Source organism: Anabrus simplex, chromosome 1 (genome assembly GCF_040414725.1).
Source record: "Anabrus simplex isolate iqAnaSimp1 chromosome 1, ASM4041472v1, whole genome shotgun sequence".
NCBI classification, from domain to species: Eukaryota; Metazoa; Arthropoda; class Insecta; order Orthoptera; family Tettigoniidae; genus Anabrus; species Anabrus simplex.
The window spans coordinates 958341435-958357726 of NC_090265.1; the positions used below are offsets into that span (position 1 = coordinate 958341435).

General features: G+C 39.5%; 1 protein-coding gene across 1 annotated transcript in view; it reads left to right on the forward strand.

Moving 5' to 3' along the window:
* Positions 1-7792, forward strand: part of nab (NGFI-A-binding protein homolog) — a 401295-nt gene extending 393503 nt beyond the window's left edge. Inside the window, exon 12 of the mRNA XM_067136742.2 lies at positions 750-7792. Coding sequence (XP_066992843.2) covers positions 750-941 — 192 coding nt within the window. The 3' untranslated portion in view covers positions 942-7792. The remainder of the gene's footprint in view (positions 1-749) is intronic.
* Positions 7793-16292: the final 8500 nt, after the last annotated feature.

Consider the following 16292-nt stretch of genomic DNA (forward strand, 5'->3'; position numbering starts at 1 on the left):
TTGAAAGAATGGGGAACTCATTGAGCATAGCTCTTTTTTTTTAATCTTCAAGTCATGATGGACAAATGAAGCAGTGCTGTTCTATCTGCATGTAGTAGCAACATTATCTAGTAGCCATAGGCAGCACTATAGCATGCCTTACTACATACACTGTGCATACATTTGAAACTGCTACTTTTCTGGAGTTATAGAGAGAGTGTCAATCATTTTTGAATGCTGCAAATACTTAATACTAATATAGTTGGTCTGTTATTGGACATTATAAATTTTCTAGCTAACTCATTCCTGGTTGCCAGCTATTTACCAACTGATGAGCCCAACTCGGCACACTGGGGCAAAATGCTGGACAACCAGGAATGAGATAGCTGGAAAATTTATAATGTCCAATAACGGACCAATGGTATAAATTTACTCATTTGGAACAAATATTTCAGGTTCCCTATGGAAATCAACATCTATATCATGCTCCAAATATGTATATGCCTTGTTTCATGCACTACTGTCTTCATTCAAATATATGCATTAGTATGAAGCCTGTAGTGTTCTTATTTTATTTTCTTATACAAAACTTTGTTTTGAACTTTGTGAAAAGTCTTACAACATTATTCTAGACAACCCCTTCAATTATTGATATGTGTAGAAAATATTCATGTTAGTGCAGAATATCTGATCATTTTATAGGAATATGATTCTTATAACAAATGATTTTCGGTTTCAAAATGATATAACTATTCTCTTGTGTTCTACAGGTAATAGCATCAAGTGGAGGTAATATAATAGCAGTTGCTAACCCTGCCCTGTCAATGTCTCCTGCCATTACACCTGACAACAGCGACGGTACTTTGACACCATTGCTGAGGGGTTCAACACCCATGTTACTCAAGCAAGAAGTCACATCACCTGTCCCATCTCCATCAGTGCCAGGCTCAAAAATTGAGTGAACAGTTTAGTGCATATACTTGTGACAAAACTACCAAAATATAAGTTAAACTCTCCTGGAGAGAAATACAGGAAAAATGGTAGAGAAGAATTGAGTGAAGCAGTCAGAGGCCTGTGTGACGCTTAGCATAAACATGTTGAGCCTAAGCTTTTGTGATACTAATAGTTGCTTGAAAGACGTTATTTTTACACGAGTTTATCTGACTGTTTCAGGCACCAACTCTTGTCTGCTTAGCAGCATCTAATTGGAGTTGATGCCAGTAGGAGTTTTCTCCTGCAAAAGTCTATGTTTCTGGGAGGTAGTCTGAAAGCATATTATTGGTGACCAAAAAACAGATTTTAACTGTGGCTGTTATGTCTTAATACTGGTTCACAGTTATAAAACTTATTATTACATATTTATTATATGATTATGGCATGCAAAAATTGTTTGATGCACTTCATATAACAAATTTATAAATATTTGTATTAAATCTGATAGCTGTGCTGGTCCACTGGGACTTATATCAGTGAACACCAAAGAAATATCCATCTCAACCAGCCAGACAAGTCAGCAATATTTAAGTAGGCCTATATCCTATTTTTGAGTCATGATGTGTTCCACGATGTTCTCATTTTTATCCACACAAAACACAGTAGGTTTAGGATCATACAGAAGTAGTGGAAATACACATAGATCCTAATAATTTTAACTGGCTGTCAATTAAGCAATACCTGTTTGATAATCTTTCAAGAAATGATTGAGCTCTTTCCTGTCTTTCACTGTCTCTATTAGATTTTGGTTTTCCAGATTTGTACTCTTGTCATTACTAGATGGTTCACTCTGTGTTATATATTCCTTGTCAATATGCACCTGTTAATTATTTATTTCTATTACTTTGTATTATTTCCACCTTTTCTTCTCTCCCCCACCCCACCTTCCCTCCAGACTCACCACTGTTTTTAGACTTACTTCTCTCTTCATCTCCATCTCAGTTTTGTTCCTTATCTTTCTTCTGTTGCAATTGATTTTATTTTTTCATTTATCTTCCTTCCCCTCCACCTGCCATATTTCATTATTCTGATGAACTTGTATGTCTATTCTTCAACTCACAGACATGACAATGTAACACATTAGACTTGGAGCAAATTTCGTAACATCAGTTTAATATAATAGTGCTTAGTAAGCCATCTTGTAACAAACAAAAGTATCATTTCATCAACAGAGCGATAATCAAGTGTTTAAATCCTTTTGGTGTTGTTATAACAGTCATAGTCAGTCATGTTTCTCTTCTGAGAACGTCTTTACAAAATGTAGAGATTTGCTATAGTTTGCCTCTTTCACATGGCACAAACCTATAAGATATATTTATGAATATGGGTTGTGAAAGCATCACTCTAAATGTACCTTGTATATAAACTCTAATAAATAAATGCTGCCCAATTCTTCTTTGAAGAATTTAATACCGGTACTTTAGTCACTTTACTTTCTACCAATTAATCAAGCAAGCAAGCAAGCAAGCAATCATAATGTGATCTGCATTTAGAGCTATCACCCAGGTGGCATTTATACTATCAATTGTCTACCTAGTCTTTTCTTAAATGATTTCAAAGAAATTTTTGAAATATTTCCCTTCATAAATTATTCTGTTCCCTATTCCTCTTCCTTAAAATGAACATTCACTCCAATTTGTCCCCTTGAATTTCAACTTTATCTTCATATTATGATCTTTCCTGCCTTTAAAAGTTCCATCAAGCTTATTCATCTGTTGATGTTATTCTATGCCACCTCTCCACTGACAGCTTGGAACATACTGCTTAGTTGAGCAGCTCGTCTCTTTACTCCCAACCATCTGTTATTTTTTCGCATGGTTCTACAGATGATTGTGATAAAGATAGAAATTTCAGTCATAGGACACTAACGACAGTCCAAGCTTCTTGAAAGATGAATTAATGTGCTTGACATGTTCATTATACATTGGAATAATGCAGTAGCGGTGATTAGGGGGTTGATGGGGGGGCAGTCGCCCCCTCACATTGTGCAGAAAATTTAAATTTTTATTCCATGTTAGCCACATAACACTAGGAATTATTAAAAAAAAAATTCATAAAATCCTGCTATCACCTAATTATTTCCTTTAATTTCTTTAAATAAAAAATACTTAGTGGAAATACGCGCAAAATGTCATCCATCCAGGTAACCGATTTTTCAGCGCCACAGTAGGTAGTGGAGACTAGCGCAGCAGAGTGCAAAAGCACGATTAGTATTTAATGACAAAAAGCTTTAGTTGCGCACGTGTGTAATTGTTCTTTTGGTGAAAATGTTATTGTATAGTGTTGAATCAAAATTTCTCCTTCCCCCCCTCAGAGAAACCCTCTTATTACCGCAGTTAAGTTTGGAAACTGTTAACCTTTACTTCTCTGTCGAAATTTCTCAGAGAACATTAAAGAACTTACCATTTTTTAGCTATTTTGTTTCAATTTTGTTGTCTATCCAGCATTATATTCCCCAGGCCTCTAGTACTTTTTGTTTTCTATAAAAAAATTGCCCGCCCCCCCTCACTTTTAACTCCCAATCACCGCTATTGGAATAATATACAGCATGTATAAGTACCAGTAATAGTTTGGATGAAGCTTCATAACTCATTCACTTGCAAGTTTCCAATGATGACACAATATCATGTATCCCTTCAATGAATGTGCTCTAAATAGCCTCTATATCTTTCATACTACCTCCTTGTCAAGTGCAAAGTTTACTGTGATATTTGTGTCACTGATATGTTCCAAGGAACCTAATGGGCTTGGAGCATATCGTGTTGTACACTGCCTAACCACAGCCTAAGCATTAGTGGTTGTGATGTAAATAGGGTATTGTAATGTACTGTATGTAAACTTACAATAGGGTGCCTGATCAGTCATTTATGCATTGCATTGAATTGTGCAATATTCCTTTCATGGAAGAGATGCCACAGATGAATCAGTATTACTCACAGTGGCAAGAGTCAAATAGAGTTCTTTATAAATTACTTATATTTTATTAAGTTATTATGTCTGCCTATAGTTCTTGCTGTCCAGTCTCTCTGTGATATAAAAACAAAATCTATTTTAAGGTACGGTACTTCTTAAATATTTATCATACATAAATCAATGTTATGTTAACTGATTTCACTTCAGTAGAGTCAGTCTTAATTTTTATTCTATAATAAACCAAGTGAAACAGAGATGTCCAACTGGAGACATGACCAATGAAAAAAGTTTTCAGTCTACCGGTACCTCACATCTAAGTCGACTTATTCAACAGAGAGGAGAGTTTTGTTACATAGTCAAAACTTTTTAAAATCATTAGTTCATAACTATTCAGCCCCAACAGGATAGATGAATATCCATTGACAGGTTATATTCAGTTTGGATCAAAAATGGTGGTAGAATAAAATCCTTTCAGCCTATTACCATGAAAATAATTACCGGTATGTTAATATTTCCGTCATACTACCGACACAATGGTAACTAATTTTAATAAAATATTACTTTTTCCTTAATTAAAACAAATTCTAATATTTTCAAATATTATTTATAATAATCATTTTTCTCTTTATAGAAAGAATACATTTTAAAGTTAAAGAGCTTAATTTTCAGACCTTCAAGTTTTTAACTTGAAACATCAATTGAAAATGATAGCAGAATCACAGATTTATTGATTCCACACCTGCCTACCATTAGGAAGTTACAATCTAGCCTGTCAATGCATATAAATTTAATCCTTATTCATAATGATAAGGATCTGTATTGGTGGTGATAGTTATTTTTAGGGAGAAAACAATGAAACTATCAAACCCAAAGATGACAATTATTTAAATGATTTAGTTTGTGAATAAGCTTTAAACTTGCTTGGAAATACTAAATTTGGAATCATTTTCTTATATATATCACGGTTCTTAAAAACATGAATGTCCTTCCTCTTCCCCAATCCTCTACCCTTGAAAGGGCATGGCAGTGTTCATGATTTTAATATACGGTACTGATTTTCTTTCTCCACATCTGGCGGTCTGTCGCTATAAGGGTTGCCTCGTGGAAAGGTTTCCAAACTGGAGGCTACATTAGTGGTTGTGATGTAAATAGAGTTTTGTAATGTACCATACTGTATGTAAACTTACAATAGGATGTCTGTTCAGTAATTTATGCATTGCATTGAATTGTGCAATATTCCTTTCATGGAAGAGATGCCACGGATGAATCAGTAATACTTACAGTGGCAAGAGTCAAATAGTTCTTTATAAATTACTTATATTTTATTAAATTATTATGTCTGCATATAGTTCTTGCTGTCCAGTCTCTCTGTGATATAAAAACAAAATTAATGAAAACATCTTGTAAGGAAACATAGACTATAGCTACCAAATCTTTAAATGAAAAGGCTTGAATTCTCACGTTTCAATTATGTTACATTATGCTGCCATGATTCAACTGTGAAAGTAAACAAGTAGTAATGCATTACTTTGCTGATTGATATTGTTATCTTCCTTCTTTTCAATACCTATGTAAATTGTTCAAAATGTGCCCACTAAATTCCAGTGTACAGGACTTCAATTGAATTCAACTTCATTATACTCATACTTCCTTTAATGGTTTTATATCCTCTTGCAAAAGCAGGCAGTTATGTGATCATCCATTTGATTTTGTTCTCGATTTGCTTTATTAAAAAAATGTATAAAATGTATAAGATTCCTAGAAGGAAAAAAAAGTACTTTCCAGCTTGGTGGGGCACACAATTCAGATGTTAATACAGATAAAATAAAATAGGCCAAAACAAAGTAAGTGTTTCTCTGTTTCCCAGTACCAGATCTCATGTAACTGATATGTATTTCTTATAAAAATGGGTTCATGAAGAAAGAATAATTGTTGGATTCAAGTTAAAATTTTATTAGCATGACGGTATAGATGCCAGCACCATAGTCTAGCGATAGTGAGCCTGCCACTTCCCCAGAGGTCCTGGATTCAATTCGTGGCAACGTCAGGAATTTCTACCAGATTTGAGGGCTGGTTTGAGGTCCACTCGGCTGACATGAGAACAACTGAGAGGCTATGTATGACACAGTTCATACCCATGACCCCACCAGCATGTGGGAAAAGTGGTCGAAGAAGAAGGAAGAAGACTGAACCCCACTGTCGACATGTTGAGATAGTGACCCTGGTTTAGAAAGCCAAGAATAACAGCCAAAGAGGATTTGTTGCACTGACCACAGATCACCTCATAATCTGGAGGCCTTCGGGTTGAGCAGCAGTTGCTTGGTATGCCAAGGTCAATCACGGCTGTATTACTATTGGACTTGTTTGATGCTACGCCGGCCCCGTGCTGTAGGGGTAGCGTGCCTGCCTCTTACCCAGAGGCCCCGGGTTCGATTCCCAGGTCAGGGATTTTTACCTGGACCTGAGGGCTGGTTTTGAGGTCCACTCAGCCTACGTGATTAGAATTGAGGAGCTATTTGACGATGAGATAGCGGCCCCGGTCTAGAAAGCCAAGAATAACGGCCGAGAGGATTCGTCGTGCTGACCATATGACACCTCGTAATCTGCAGGCCTTCGAGCTGAGCAGCGGTCGCTTGGTAGGCCAAGGCCCTTCAAGGGCTGTAGTGCCATGGGGTTTGGTTTGGTTTGATTTTACAGACAAAAAAAGAGAGGATCACTACTCTCACATTTTTGCCACACCCATTGAAAGTCAACATTTTTATCATAATCACTGCCATATTTATTTTCTTTAGCCTTTCAGTCCTCATTGTATTTAAAACATCCATACACTTCTAAATAATCTTATGACAGTATTCACTTTGGATGTATTTACAGAAAGTTTCCTTATAAAAATTACAACTAATTATGTTTCATTTTTTACCATTACCTTACATTCCGTGATTGAGTAAACTAATGCCTAGCTAGCTTTTTGTAGTGTTTTAATTCATTCTAAAAGTAAGATGTATGACACAGTTCATACCCATGACCCCACCAGCATGTGGGAAAAGTGGTCGAAGAAGAAGGAAGAAGACTGAAAATTCCTAAGAACAGTAACTTATTGCTAATAAATATAAGCACATAATATGTGTTAGAAGATAGTGGGTTTGAACACCACTGTCGACAGCCCTGAAGATGGTTTTCCGTGGTTTACCATATTCACACCAGGCAAATGCTGGCGATGTACCTTAATTAAGGCCATGGCCGCTTCCTTCCCATTTCTAGGCCTTTCCTGTCCCATCATCGCCATAAGACGTATCTGTGTCGGTGTGACGTAAAACAAATAGCAAAAAGAATATATTCTCACCGTTCTCTCATGCTCTTGCACAGAAATTGAAAGTACCAAATTTATTTGAAGTATAATAACTTACTTCTATGTTCCAATTAACATGTCAGTTATGGCACTCAAAGTATTAACACAAGAACAGCATAGAAATTAATTAGAGAACTTTGCAGGAATATTTTAAGTGCAATTTTCAGTTTAAGAACCTGAAGCTCTTTACTAGATAAGCCCTAAACTATCTATTATTGAAAACCATGAAGATATAATATAAAAGTGAAAAGTTCCAGAGAGAAAAGATCAAAATTCCTATATTTTGATCTACATTTTAGCCTTTAAGTTTATATTGTTTGGGTTTTAAAACTATTGAAGAATCTGTCATTGGCAGTTCTTTGTGTTCATTTGCAAATAAAAAGAGCATTATTCCATGTCCCTCTCTAGTTGGACATCTGTGTAAGCATGTACCTACATTCCATTGCTGACTGGAACATGAGTTTATACTGTATGTAAACTATGTAAAAATATTTCTGTGGACATCCATGTAAATACAAAAATATTGTGAGATTGTGGCTGCAAGAAAATAGATGAATGATAAAGAAATTATTTCTAAAAGCCTGTGTTTCATATAATCCCTTCCTTATGGTAGATACCATATTACAGATATGACCCATATGGATTAAAACATCCCTGTGTATTTAACATCTTCTTGAAAATTCATTATGTAAATTTTTAAAATTTTACAATAAATAAGGCAAGTATTTATGGAAACATAAAATCTACCAGCAGTAGAGCAAGAGCATTGTAATTAACAGAGAGGTTTTATTCTCTATGGTACCGGTACTTCTTATGACAGTATACGCTTTGGATGTATTTTCACATAAGTTGCATTATAAAAATTACAGTTAATTATGTTTTAGTTGGTTTAGAGATGTCTCAGAAGTGTTGAGATCACCAACTTCTATTAATTTCCAGCTAATAGATTCTGTTTCCAGAAATACAGTACAGTAGAACCTCATTAATCTGGGCTAATAGAGGCTCAAGGTTGTCCAAATTAATGAAAGTCTGTATTAAACGAGGTACCAGTAACTTATGAAATGAGCCAAGGTACATATTTAAACACTTTGTTCAGTAAGAAAAAACATGTATGGTAGAGTATACTAATTTAAGAAATACAAAAGTTATTTATTATAAAAGATATAATGCAATACACAGTATTTGACCCTTCAAAATGCAGAATAACTAGTGCAGTACAGAATTAGAACATGACAATCAAGGCACACCTTCATTGACTACACTTGACATGCCTGCAGTTTGAAGAAACAGCTGATCTTTTGCTGTCTTCTTTAGGCATTAATTTCTTTAATAAGTAACTCACATAGATGCCTCAAATGTTCGTAATTTGCAGATATGTTTTCATCATTGTTATCTTCAAGGTATTTAATGACAATTCTTAGATGGCCTTTAATTTCACTAAGTTTTGGCTTAGTGTTATCAGTAATCAACGAGCTAGAAGAAGCCCTCTTTCTAGCTCGCTGGTGTTAATAATATCATCTGCTTCATCCTGGTCATATTCATCCGTCTCAGAACTATCTGCGGCCATAACTCAGTTTTATACTGTAATTGCATTTATGTATTAATATTAAACGGTTGTCTGGATTAAGTGAAGTCCAGACTAGTGAAGTCCGCATTAATGAGGTTCTACTGTACAACGATCAACCTAAAAAGGAACAAATGTATAGTTGTTCAAATAAGGAATTAGCACATGATATTGTATGTTCCTCGCATTTAATATTTTATCAGACTTATAATTCCTAGTTTCAGCCGGCTAAAATAGAATAAAAATGTAATGTTTTCTCTACAAAGTGGGGGGTGAAGGGGGCAGTCGCAGCTACTGGTAACTACACATTCTGGTTCACTACGTTTCACGCCGACACGTAAGTATTACGGTCGTACAGATTACAATGGAATGGTGGAGCTAAGTCTCGGTTTCATTTATCGTGGTTTGGCCGGGTGGCTAGAGATGTGATAGACCACGCCCCTAAGCGAAAATTCGCTCTGCTAATCATGATCTTTCAGCGTCGTGAGGGTAATCAAATTGTAGCTCTTGACTCCTACTTTACACTGATCTAATTTCATGTAGATCCGATCGCTGGGTCGCTCGTAATCTCGAAAGCTTCCTTTCGTAAATCCACGTGTCCTGTATTATCTCCTGGTGAATCCCACTTTACTCTCGCAAGGCAGGATCCTAACACTTGGCCTCAATCTACGCACTGCTGTATAACGTGCGTCATTACCGCTCCATTCATAAAGTATTACATTTTCATACATCATTAATTTGCATAAAGTACGCCGGTTCAAATGAGTTCTTACTCGTCAATTACCAAAGGTTACATCTAAAAAAAATATTATTGTTGTTAATAACAGTTGAATACGGTGGGTTAGCACCAATGTATGTGCGGGTAAATCGCTAAGAATTTCTATACCTTGGGTTAACACGACGTGGCAATCTCCCCATTCAGACCCACATACTCTTCTGCACTTGGCGTGGTATCTGCCTTCTCTGTCTCGCAAAGCAAAGCGCAATTCCAAGGTTCCGCTGTAATGAGCCTTCTCCCTCACGGTACAAGCAATCAGACCTACACTCTTTGAGCTTGCGTACCGCAACTCGCATCCCGGTCTGGACATAAATTGCTAATTACGACACTATATATTGCAGAATGTCGCGGAAAACGGCACATATTGTTAACTGGGCCGCATGACATGCCTATGGCGAGGTGATGAACGGTTATATCCTTCCTCCACTCCGACTAAAAAATCACGAAACTAGGGATTTTTCTTACCCAACATGCTGCGAATCAGTCAGTTTTACGAATTTAATATATTTCCTTTCCGAAGGCTGGTGTTCTCCTGTATCAGCTCATGTCTCTCCAACAGTACTTGCAGACATTCTTCCATCCTTAGGTATCGTTCTTCTGCACATTCACTACAATTATCATTCGTAGATTCATCATTATCTTTCACGTCGTAGGGATCTTCTTCGTTCCATAACAAATTGATCTCATGGGGTTCTTTATCGCCTTCGATATCATCCACGACATCGATCTCTTCTTCATCCTCTTCTTCTTCGCCTGGTTCTCCATCAGAAGGATCTTCATGTTCTTCAACGGGGAGTTGCTCTGTACATGGTACAATTTTAAGTTAGATGCATTGTGGACCACCTCCATGGTTCCATCCATCGACTGTACTTTGTACGAGTTATTTTCCAAATTCTGTATGATCCTGTACAGCCCCATATACAGCTCCGCGAACTTGTGGTAAACCTTTCCATCAGAAACAGCGGGACGTTTCACTAAAACAAGCTCTCCCACGCATAGAGGTGGGTGGAATGGCCTGTTTCGTTGACGCCTTAGCCTCTTATCAGCCTGCCTTCGGAGGTGCTACAGCGTAGTTCCATTGATAGTCTTGGATCTTCCGGGCATGGCACGATATCCTTCCGAGGTCTGTTGGGTTTCTCATCAAAGTCGACAAGGCTGAGGATTTGTCCGGCCGATTCATGGACCGTGGAGTTGGTGCATTCCATGATGATTGGGATGACACCAACCCAACGCCAGTGCTGTCGCCGGCAATAGATCCGGCAAAATTTCCCTATTTCCGGCATTATCGTTTCTGAGGGATTGGACTCTGGATGCCTTATGGAGCTCATAACGTGTTGTTTATTCATTTGTTCCATTTCTCCCTTGAATGCGGCGGAGGTGAACTGGGATCCATGATCCGTAAGCAATTTCTCTGGTTTTCCATCTTTGGGACTATCTTATTGCGAATTTGACTAAGAACGGTACGGTTGTTCGCTTTTTGGACCGGACATAACAGGACAAATTTCGAAAACACGTCCATGCGGACTAAGATGAACTGTAATACCCTAGTTTCATTCGGGATGGGACCATAAAAGTCCATCGCGAAAAATTCCCGTGGCTTCTCTGGAATTAATGGTCTTGGGGGCTGTTTTAGCAAATACGCATTGGGCCTGATGTGTTGGCAAATGTCGCTCGTCATCAACACTGTACGGATCATTCTTCTCATTTTAGACCACGTCAACGTTTCCTTTAATGTTGTCAATATTTTGTCAACTCCCGCGTGACTTACTGCGTGATGAGCAAGCCATATTAGGTCGACTTGTAGTCTCGGTGGAACAACTAGTCTCAGTCGAGTATGCACGTCATCCACATACTTATACAGAATCCCTTTAAGAAAATTATCGTTCCGTGAATGTCGTTCGGCGTCCTGGTGTTCCTGGCTAGAGTCGCCTTTGGAGGAAGCGGGTTAATCGACGCGTCTCGGGCCTTCTCTCTTGTTCTTCGTCAATTCGCCTCTATTGATCGAGTGCCTTTTGATCGCCTTCACTTAGTTCAAGATGGAGTATGAACTCAACTTCGGGATCAGGGGTTCTGATCAGCGCATCCGCAATAGTGTTGTTCTTGCCAACGAAATGCTCTATCTCTAGATCAAATTGTTGCACGAACAGAGTCCACCGATTTACCCTTTCCGACGACATCGTCGATTGAGCATAAAGGCGAGGGCTCGATGGTCTGTTCTGAGAAGGATGGGGAAACTATAAATGTATTCCCGCCAGTAGCTAAGGGCGGTGACGATGGCTAGCCTTTCGAGTTCGGTCACGGCATAATGCCGTTCATGCTCTCGTAGCTTGCTACTGATGAAGGCGAAGTAGGAGATGCATGGCACAACATCCTTCCTCTCCTGATATAACACAGCGCCGAAGTCTATTATTGACGCGTCCGTCTGAACGATACATTTTTGCCCAAAATCAGGGCATCCTAGCTTTACGCTGTTTCCTAATAATTCCTTCGTTCTGTTGAAGGCTTTCCCACATGCTGCATCCCATCTGCAGCGGTTAATTTTCTTCAAAAGCTCTTATAAATGAGCAGCCGTGGTGTGTTGGTAGGACAGTGGTCCGCAAGGAAACCGCAGATTCCCAAAAATTTCCTGACGTGCTTAACCCTTAGGGGTTTTGGAAAATTCTCAATAGCTTTGATTTTGACAGAGTTCGGAGAAACACCCTCTGAATCGATTATGTGCCCCAAGAGCAAAATATTTCGTTGGCAAAAAATCCGACTTGTCGAGGATAATTTTGCAGTTATTTCGATTTAGTTCTTCTAATAAGTGGTGTAAATGCTCTAAATGTTCCTCTACCGTTGGCGTCGCTATCAGTATGTCGTCCATATATCGGACCGTTATCTCTTTGACCTTTTCGCTCAAGTTTCAATCTAACGCCCTCATCAAGGCCTACCCAGCATTTTTAATCCCAAATGGCAACCATTTGTATACGTAGATCTGTTGGTCGAACATGAATCCGGTGAGAATTTTCGAATCACTCGACAACTCTACATGATGGTGCGATGCTCTTAAATCCACGCTGAAAAAGAGTTGCTTGTGCTGAATTTTTTAGTATATCTTTAATGTTATGTGCCCTGTCGTATTCCGGCACCAACCGTTCCTTGATAGCCCTCGCATCTAAACATACCCTCAACGATCCGTTTGGTCTCTCCACGATGTCTAGTGGGTTTAGAAACGGTCTCGGAGCCCTTGAAATTAAATCTTTTCTTCCATCTCGTGATGCTTCGAATCTTAGTGTGATACTTATCTGGGATGGATTACGGATTTTCCTAAATGGTTCCCAACTATTGACGACGAGATTATATTTGAAGTTAAGAATTTTCCCAGGCTGTGACTCGAAAACAGTTCGATGTTTATCCAGAATGTCTTTTAATTTAGTTTGGCCTTCCTCGGTAAACTTGGCTTCTTGTATTTTCATCTCTGCTACATCTTCAAATTTTGGTTCCTCTTCCTCGTCCTCATTTTCCAAATTAGCAACCATCCTTTCGAATCTATTATTTCCTCCATCTCTTGCGGTTCCCAGTTTGGGAATTTCTCTGGACCTTTTTCCCTTTTACGGTGAATTTGAATGGTCCAAATCCTCTCTTCACCCGTAATCTCTGGCACGTCATTCAACTGGATGTCCTCCTCACTCGTATTGATTTGGAACTAGATCTGCACCCAGAATACTGCTATATTCTACTTTCTCTATCATCAAAATTAGTATGACAACATAGCATTGCTTATCTCCAGGTCTACATAGACTTGGGTGTCACATACCGTAGTGTGATCGGGTATGATTCCTCTCACTTTTAATTTAGATACCGGAATTATTGGAATCTGAAATTTCGATTGGTCCTCCCGAACAAATGCCTTTGATACTACGCTTACGCTGGCTCCGGTATCCACCAAGCAGCGCACGCGTAGTCCATGAACTCTTATGTATATTACCGTTAGTTTTTAATGATTTTCTTGCTTCGTCTAACTGGGTCCTCTATCAAGTCCTCCCGTTGGACTGCCCTCATGTCTATGGTCACATTCGTCCAGTCTGACTCGCTTGGATGGTTGCTAATGGCGAGCATTTCTATCTCCTCACTACCTAGTTGGCATTTTCTTTACAAATCCGCCTCCTTCAAAGTACTCAGCTGCTCGAGGATCTAGATTAGTCCCGTGTTCTGTGTGCGTTGAGCATGGTGTTGGAGGATCTCGGCTCCTCTACATTTCCCTGACGTGGCCATCTCCAGAATGAGCCTCTGCCACTTGTCCGTGCCGGCGGGTTGATACCTCAACTCTTCAATATATCGCCGAGATTCATCCTCTCGCTCCCGTTCCGGTCCGTCCTGATTTCTCGGTCTGGAGCTCGACTCTCCGTTCTCGTCCTTCAATCGGGAATATGGCCTCCGGAATCGGCTGTATTGACTGAATTCTTGGTCTAGTCTTCCTGTCCGGACGTCTTCGATAATCGTAGTTCGGAGGGCTCCACCCTACTTAGTATTGCTCCCGAGACCTGTCCCACGCCGTGGGATTCTTTTCGACCTTGCGCTTTGGCGAACTATTTCCTCGAATGTCTTCGGTGCTCGTCCCTTGGTTCCGACGTTTTGGCTGGCACTTATTTCAATCTACACTCATCGTGTGGATCGCCTCATGATGACGTTCTCGTGAATGTCCCCCATTTCTCGTCTGGTCTAGCTGACGTAGAATGTGCTCGGCATCAACGGCCGTCTTCACATTTGCTGATATGAGGATTTGCTGCACTTCGGGCTGCAGTGCCTTCCCTATAGCGGAAATAAGCTCTAATTCGTACGGCGAGCTATCCAGCTCCTTCATCCTTAATAATTTGTGAACAAAGTATTCACAAAATCGCGTTTGCCCCGCGACAGAATACCGTCTCGAGAACAGTTCTACGCGCAGGTTTTGTTGCGTTTCGATACCCCAGTATTTCTCGAGGAATCGACGCCTGAACTCTTCGTAACTGTCGAAACTGTACTTGAATGCCTTAAACCAAATTTTAGAGATTATTCAGTGAGATAACTGTCAACTACCCTAAGGCGCTTGTCCAAAGGTACGTGATGATCCGTGAAGTATTGATCAACTTCAGTGAGAAAGCCCTTCGGAGCCGTATGAGTACTGGACACGAACGTCTTGGGTTCGTCGTTAGCCATCCTTACAAAGTTATATATTGGCATCGCACCCGTATCATACGGAGTTGAACTACGACCTGGCGGAGGACGAGTTTGATTTGCCTCTCCTGCCTGTGTTGACTCCCCCATTAATACATGCTCTTTACCGATATACGGGAGGCCATGTTCACGGTCTCCATGCCCATTCCGCATTGACGTCAGTACGGCCTCTTCCTTGATATCATGTAGTTTGGGGTTATCCACCTCTTCTTTGAGCTCCCTAATCAAATCCTCATATAGGTCCGTCGTAATACTTGCCTTAGAGCCTTCTGACTCCATTTGTCGGTTTTCTCAGCTTATTCGTGTAATTGGCCTTGGATTTCCCGTTGTTTTCTTCCTACATCCGTGCAAATATTTTCCTTTAATTGGTCTAACCGTCTGTCAATTAAGGCGTGTACCTCTACGAATTTAGCCTCATTATCCTCCGTGGCCTTTACCTTTCGTCCCTCGATATCCTCCGACTTTATTGAAGGTTGTTTTAACTGACCCTGTAATATTTCGACATCCTTTGTAACCGCCACCGTATTAACTTCTAGGTCCTCAACTCTGACCATCTAGATGGTCATCTGACCTTTGACTTCCTCCATTTGGTTACTCGAACGAGCTTCGGATTGTCCTAATTGGGTACTTACAGTACGGTCTCTAATTTTTCCGTTATAGTATTAATACGGGTGTTGTATTCTACGGCCTGGGCTTTACAGAACGCTTCCTGATCGTCCATGAGTTTATTGAAACACCCTAACTGTTCAATCTGCTGATTAAGACACTCGCCTATTTTATTAAACTGTTCCTGAGTGTCTGTCTTCGCCTGATTGAGCTGCTCGTTGATGTCTTTACTGGATTCCGCCTGCTCAGCCTTCATCTCCTTCAAAAGTTCCGCCTGCTCGGCATTCATCTCCTTCAAAAGTTCTGCCTGCTTTTCATTATCGCCCTTCTGTTCCGCCATCAACTTAACCATCATCTCCCTCATGGCGTCCGTATCCATAACAACACTTATTTGAGAAATCTGTACCCCCAAAAATCAAGCACGACTCCATTACCTCAAAACCATGACTTCGAAATTCTCTATTTTAGTTAGGCGTGTTTTTGAGAATATGTAATCGCACTACATCGAAACAAGCTTCAAAACAGCTGTGTCACGCCTCCTAATAATTAATAGTGACTGCGCATGTAACTTACCCATCTTTAACGTCCCGATATGATCATTAACTGATTTCAAGTTAGCCCTTCATGAAGTAAAATGATGGAATTCGCGACATATACTGGGCTCGGTAATTTACATATACCGAAAACATGGTATATTTAATAAACATTGGATGTCGTCAGCTTCGAGATTGGTAAGATACACTAGCAGAAAGTAACCCGTCTACGAGCTGCCAATATCGCACTGTTCATGGACAGTTTAAGAGTAACGGGATGAGGCTTCCCGTCTTAACCGCGATTTCTAACTCATTCACAATGGCACATGTCCCCTAAACTACCAAGGCTTGCTACAAATGCATCACCTTTAGTCTAGACCA